This window comes from Physcomitrium patens, chromosome 4, assembly GCF_059467195.1.
Source record: "Physcomitrium patens ecotype Gransden chromosome 4, ASM5946719v1, whole genome shotgun sequence".
In the NCBI taxonomy this organism is placed as follows: domain Eukaryota; kingdom Viridiplantae; phylum Streptophyta; class Bryopsida; order Funariales; family Funariaceae; genus Physcomitrium; species Physcomitrium patens.
This window is the reverse complement of record NC_143413.1, coordinates 22,661,714-22,668,674: the sequence shown is the minus strand read 5'-3', so window position 1 is coordinate 22,668,674 and position 6,961 is coordinate 22,661,714. Positions and strand designations below refer to the sequence as shown.

Here is a 6,961-nt window from a genome sequence, read left to right as displayed (position 1 = left end):
TACCATGGTAATGAATGCACACACACCATCATTTATTACTACTAATAATAAGAAGTGTATCCTCTGTTTTCAGTTCAAAGTCACAAGATTAGTTAGTGGATACATTCATCAACGTTCGAATAAATGCGCCGTTGTCTCAAGGCAAACATCTCACCAGACGACTACATTGTGCACAAGAGTGCTTTACTTTCCTTCTATTTATTATTTCGTGCTTGGTCTAAGCAATATACAGGGTTCTAAGCTTTTTTTTTGTTTTGTTTTGTTTTTTTTTTTTTTTTTCCCTCAATCTATTCAACTACACTGAACCGAATCCACCGACAAGCTCGGCAACGATGCCGACCATTTGAAGCTTCATCGGTAGAGAAGCGAATCAGTACACGTACATTACAGAGTTTGCATTGGCGTGGTGCCGTCGTCGTTATCTAGCTTCAGCGCTCCAGTTGCGAGAAGAACACATATTTAAGGCCTATTCCCAATCCACGAGGATGAATCTATAAAGACTGCTGGAGCTGCGATTGGTAAACATACGGAGGGAGATGATGGCAGGAGCGAGGGGGAGTTTATAGCCAAGCTGGGTTGTGCAGAGGCGTCACAACTGCTTTCACTTGCGTGTAACTCTCCAACACGTACTTGCCCTTCTCCCGCCCGATGCCGCTCTGCTTGTACCCACCGAAGGGGATGGTGGCGTCGAAGACGTCGAAGCAATTGACCCAGATGGTTCCCGCTCGCAATGCCCGGCTCAAAGTGTTCACGGTGTTGATGTTGTTGCTGAAAATGCCGGCAGCCAGACCGTAGACTGTGTTGTTGGCACGCTGCACAACCTGTTAACGACAAAAGAAACAGATATTTTGGCATTAGATTTCACCCTAACACAACTAGTACTACATTCCCAGCGTCAGCTAGTTGCAGCAATCGACAAGAGAATCGACTCACTTCGTCCAAGGTTTTGAACTTTGCGATCGACTGGACGGGTCCGAAAATCTCCTCGTCGAAGATCTTCATGCCTTCTTTCACATCGGTGAAGATGGTTGGCTTGATGTAGTAGCCCTTGCTCCCCAAACGACCTCCACCTGCAGACCAACGCCCCAGTTCTTGTTAGAAAATGAGGAGATTCGAAATGCTATCGATGACTGAATTGTGGGAATTAAGAATGGAGCGTAGATATGCTAATTTTCACCTGTGATAAGGTTGGCACCCTGTTCCATGCCGCTCTCGACATATCCGAGCACCTTGTGGAACTGGTCCTTGTCCACTTGAGGACCCTGTTCCACGCCCTTCCTGAACGGATCACCGACGACGCGCTTCAATGCGCGCGCCTTGGATTTCTCTACAAACTCGTCGTAGATACTCTCATGGACAAAGGTGCGAGAGCCAGCGCAACAGCACTGACCCATGTTGAAGAACAGAGCGAAATGGGCAAGCTCCACCGCTTCGTCCACGTTTGCGTCTTCACAGATGATCATGGGCGATTTTCCTCCGAGCTCCAGGGTCACGGGCTTCAAGTTGCTGCGCGCTGCAGCAGCCATGACGAGCTTCCCGACCTCCGTCGACCCCGTGAAGGCCACTTTGTCGATGTCCATGTGCTCAGCGATGGAGGCACCCGCAGTGGGGCCATATCCGGAGACAATGTTCAGCACGCCCGGAGGAATGCCAGCTTCCAGGGCCAGCTTCCCTGCAAGGATGGCAGACAAAGGCGTTTGCTCCGCCGTCTTCAACACAATAGTGTTACCGGCTGCCAAAGCGGGCGCCACCTTCCAGCAGTACATAACTAAGGGGAAATTCCACGGAATGATCTGTCCAACAACTCCAATAGGCTCGTGGAGTGTCTGGACGGCGTGAATTCCGTCTGACGGCCCCGTCGTGCCGAAGATCTTGTCAGCCCAACCAGCGAAGTATCTGAATTGACGGGACATTAAGGGGAGCTCGGCGTAGCGGGCCTGCTCATAGGGCTTTCCAGAGTCCATCGTTTCCAGCGCTGCGAGCTCGTCCGCATGCTGGTCGAGCAAATCTGCGTACCTGGTTATGAAAATATATGGTTGAGGGTTGTGAAAACCTAGAAGGCAATCGAGTCAGTGCTCACAGAAATTCTGCAGCGTTCAAAGCCGCGCGCGCTGTGGGCTTCTGAGCACACAATGTACAGCAAAAGAAGAGATACTGTGGGTGAGCGAGACAGCGAGAGAAAGGGAAAAGAGACACATACTTGAGGAGTATTCGCTGGCGCTGGAAAGGGGGCATTTTCGGCCAGGGTCCATGATCGAAGGCCTTGCGGGCAGCTCTCACAGCGCGGTTGACATCTTCGACATCTCCCTCAGCAACGTGGGCAATCACTTGCTCGCTTCTTGGGTCGATGGTCGGGAACGTCTTCCCTGAGGCCGCGTCCACAAACTCCCCATCAATGAGCAGCTTCGTAAGCTTGACCTCCACGGGAGCTATGGTCGGATTCTCCAGCTCCTCAGCTGCTGCCGCTGCACAGAAATTTCGATGCAGGCGAGCAGGGCCAGCCGAAGTAGCGCGCAAGGCCGTCGACAGGAGCGTCCTCGCCTTGCCTCTGGCCATCGCCATGGCCGCCATAACTCCAAAATCTCTCTCCTCTCACAGAACCAAAACTAAGCCTTTCCTCGAAGTGGTCTACTACCTCCGTCACGCCAGCTGCAAAGCACCTGTTAACCCCAACTGCACCCCCAGACAACCCCAAGTTCAATATTGTCTTCTATCTGGCGATCCACGCAACTTTAATGACCATATATCCGATCCCGTGTTTTTAAAACGACAAATTTAGAGATAAACTCGTCACAATGTATTGGAATAGTTGGATGAGTACGTGGTCAGTCAGGTTCGTTCCGGAATGTGTCTCATGATTCCGTTGCGAGCTTTAAGTGAGAATGAATACGTGCGGGACACCTTGCATGCAGGACAGGGCAACCTATTCCATCCCGTACGAAAACTGATGTCTTCACAGTTACATATCGCAATCTTCGTTTCACATTAGCGTCATTTTATGTTGAAATGAAAAATAGGAATCGGAAACCGGAGCTCATCCGTCAAAGAACTGAACTCTGAGATTAGATTTAGCGGTGGCGTCTAAAGTAAACAATCCAATCTCTACCTACCAAGTCCAGTTGCCAGTGAATGATTCACGTCGGGATCCAGATTACGCATCAATCCCGGCTTCCCAGTTGTACCTAGTTCCGAGTCCCTGAACCGCACCGTTCTCAATCCTCGACATTCGATACTGGAGCAGCAAGAGAATCTAAAAGCACCGCTTCAGCTTTTTCGCTTATCACATCGTCCTCGCAGCCAATGAATCATCAGATCTTCGACCTCAAACCCACTTCACCGCCCAACTTACTCACACAGATCCACGTCAACGCACAATGGAAGCTTTTCCAGCGAGCCAGTACTCGATTATTCCTCCGCCCGGCATGAAATTTGTTAGCCAGAACTGAAGAAACTCAATTTCGTGCACATGCTTATATCTTACCTGTACCCATGTTCGGCACCAGAAGCATTTAACAAACAAGCTAGCTAGATCTGTTTAGCAGCTTGAGTCTCGTTTCTTGGGAAGGATTAGCGATGGAGCTGAGACTCGAGGTGTGTGAACCCGAAGACGTCTTGCAAACAACTCTTTACACTTAAAGATTATTCCGTAGATTCTATGCAACATTTCATGGTAATGGTTCGCTTTTTTACTTCAGAAAAAGCTCATGCATCAACGTAATTCTAAACGCCGGTTTTAAGGCGGTGAATGTTACGTTGCCAAAGTGCGCCAGAACTAGGGTTTAGAATTTAGGGTTTTCAGAACGCATGCTTCTCGTGTGTATTGGAAATACTCTACGTTTTCTGATGATTCACACCGTTTAGTATTTCAAAACGTTATATTTTGATTATTGCAGAGTCTGACAAGTTCTTGTTGATCCAAAACTAATGATTGACCAATTTTGACTCATGCCAGATCAACATAGATTCACACACCATTATATTCCAATGTTGATAATGAGCAATATTATTGGATCAATGGATGGTGGATGTGAGATTGAGTTTTTTGTTGTAATGCTTAGAACCCTTTCACAATTCTTCAGGCTGTGCTCAGAGGACGGGCAACATTCTATCCAAACAACTAGCAGTCGGATGTACATATAGATAAATACAGAGCTCTTGGATGTTTAAGATGAGATTAATGTGGAAATTTACACGCTGATTTCTGATTTGTCCACTGAACGCCGAGTCAGAGACACGTGAATCGAGTGAGGAGCAAAGGTTGCTGCCATGTGGGAGCTTTGACATTTGTCTTATAAGTTCGCTAATTTACTTCCTTTGTGCCCTTTTAAAGCTGCAAAATTGCTTTTAAGAAGGATAAATATGGGGTTGTTCCCATCCGGAGGTGGACCCTGACAAATATCCCATACTTGCCAGCGTGGCAGAGGCTGATCATGACTGTGCTCCCATGCCATGTTCCTTGAATGCATGCCTCTCTCACGTTCACAATATCTTATTCCTGTGCAAGTTCACATGCTTTTTTAAATCAATTAATAATCGAGTGAATGTCTTGCAAACCTGGTTTTAAAAGTCCTTTTAAAGGGTTTTACATTCCCATTCTTACCACTCTATTTGTGCCTCAAAAGTATCAACAAAGGCATGCTGTTTGACATTAACAAATAAAAAATAAAATAATGACAAAATAGGAGGTGAAAAGAAAGGAAGAAAAGCTATTGGATATTGTGCAAGCGTTGAACTTTATCTCAAATCTGAATCATGCTAAACTTTAAGTTGCACATGCATGTGAGGTTGTAGATATTTTTTCAACCTTCTGTGTTTTATGGGGTCTTTATGCTTAGAGGAGAGGGGAAGGTGATAGGTTACAATTTGCCAAATGTGTGATGAGTTGAAATCAAAAAAGAAAATTCATTTGGATTTCTATTTAGAAAAATCAACCAAGAGGTCATGAGAAGAAAAAGATGAATTCAAATAAATTTTTTTCCTACATACTGTAAATAATGCCATTTTTCAAATTTTGTGTTAGGCCCACCCTCAGAGATTATAAATTGTGTGAAAAAATTTTATTTGATGAAAATTTCCAAGATTTTATTGCATATATATATATATATATATATATATATATGCACATGAATTATTTTTTACTACATGCTATTTTATTAATTACCTCAGATCATCCCGTCTCTATTTATAAAAAAAAAAAAAAAAAAAAAAAAACACTTTGTATGCCTTTGCAAAGAACTTTAATATATTTCAGAGTTATTATCTTACTAAATGCAAAGTTACAATTTCTCAGAAAATATGTTCTAAATGCAAAGATACAATTTCTTAGAAAATACGTTCTAAATGCTAAGATACAATTTCTTAGAAAATACGTTCTAAATGCAAAGATACAATTTCTTAGAAAATATGTTCTAAATGCAAAGATGCAATTTCTTAGAAAATACGTTCTAAATGCAAAGATACAATTTCTTAGAAAATAAGTTCTAAATGCAAAGATACAATTTCTTAAAAAATATGTTCTAAATGCAAAGATGCAATTTCTCAGAAAAAATATGTTCTAAATGCAAAGTTACAATTACTTAGAAAATACGTTTAAATGCAAAGATACAATTTCTTAGAAAATACGTTCTAAATGCAAAGATAAAATTTCTTATAAAATACGTTCTAAATGCAAAGATGCAATTTCTTAGAAAATACGTTCTAAATGCAAAGATACAATTTCTTAGAAAATATGTTCTAAATGCAAAGATGCAATTTCTCAGAAAAAATATGTTCTAAATGCAAAGTAACAATTACTTAGAAAATACGTTCTAAATGCAAAGATACAATTTCTTAGAAAATACGTTCTAAATGCAAAGATACAATTTCTTAGAAAATACGTTCTAAATGCAAAGATACAATTTCTCAGAAAATATGTTCTAAATGCAAAGATACAATTTCTTAGAAAATAAGTTCTAAATGCAAAGTTACAATTTCTAATAAAAAATGTTCTAAATGCAAAGATACAATTTCTTAGAAAATACGTTCTAAAAGCAAAGATACAATTTCTTAGAAAACACGTTCTAAATGCAAAGATACAATTTCTTAGAAAATACGTTCTAAATGCAAAGATATAATTTCTTAGAAAATACGTTCTAAATGCAAAGAAACAATTTCTAAGAAAATACGTTCTAAATGCAAAGATAAAATTTCTTATAAAATACATTCTAAATGCAAAGATACAATTTCTTAAAAAATACGTTCTAAATGCAAAGATACAATTTCTTAGAAAATATGTTCTAAATGCAAAGATGCAATTTCTTAGAAAATACGTTCTAAATGCAAAGATACAATTTCTTAGAAAACACGTTCTAAATGCAAAGATACAATTTCTTAGAAAATACATTCTAAATGCAAAGTTACAATTTCTTAGTAAATATGTTCTAAATGCAAAGATACAATTTCTTAGAAAATACGTTCTAAATGCAAAGTTACAATTTCTAAGAAAATATGTTCTAAATGCAAAGATACAATTTCTTAAAAAATACGTTCTAAATGCAAAGATACAATTTCTTAGAAAATACGTTCTAAATGCAAAGATACAATTTCTTAGAAAATACATTCTAAATCCAAAGTTACAATTTCTTAGAAAATACGTTCTAAATGTAAAGTTACAATTTCTTAGTAAATATGTTCTAAATGCAAAGATACAATTTCTCAGAAAATATGTTCTAAATGCAAAGATACAGTTTATTAGAAAATACGTTCTAAATGCAAAGTTACAATTTCTTAGAAAATACATTCTAAATGCAAAGATACAATTTCTTAGAAAATACGTTCTAAATGCAAAGATAAAATTTCTTATAAAATACGTTCAAATTCTTAGAAAATACGTTCTAAATGCAAAGATACAATTTCTTAGAAAAAACGTTCTAAATGCAAAGATACAATTTCTTAGAAAATATGTTCTAAATGCAAAGCTACA

At 40.0% G+C, this 6,961-nt stretch overlaps 1 protein-coding gene across 1 annotated transcript; it reads right to left on the bottom strand.

Moving 5' to 3' along the window:
* Positions 1-2,702, bottom strand: LOC112281305 (benzaldehyde dehydrogenase, mitochondrial). Its single transcript, XM_024517666.3, has 4 exons — positions 2,201-2,702; positions 1,178-2,016; positions 934-1,070; positions 1-821 (listed from the first exon to the last, which is right to left on the bottom strand). Exons 1-4 carry the CDS (start codon positions 2,569-2,571, stop codon positions 561-563), a joined length of 1,608 nt encoding a protein of 535 aa, XP_024373434.1. The 5' UTR covers positions 2,572-2,702; the 3' UTR covers positions 1-560.
* Between the last annotated feature and the right edge of the window lie 4,259 nt (positions 2,703-6,961).

Coding starts and splice junctions, on each gene's coding strand:
- LOC112281305 (XM_024517666.3), bottom strand. CDS start 2,571: ATGGCGGCCATGGCGATGGCCAGAGGCAAGGCGAGGACGCTCCTGTCG. Junction 2,017..2,200: donor CGCCAGCGAATACTCCTCAA/GTATGTGTCTCT, acceptor TTTCATAACCAG/GTACGCAGATTTGCTCGACC. Junction 822..933: donor AGTTCAAAACCTTGGACGAA/GTGAGTCGATTC, acceptor TGTCGTTAACAG/GTTGTGCAGCGTGCCAACAA.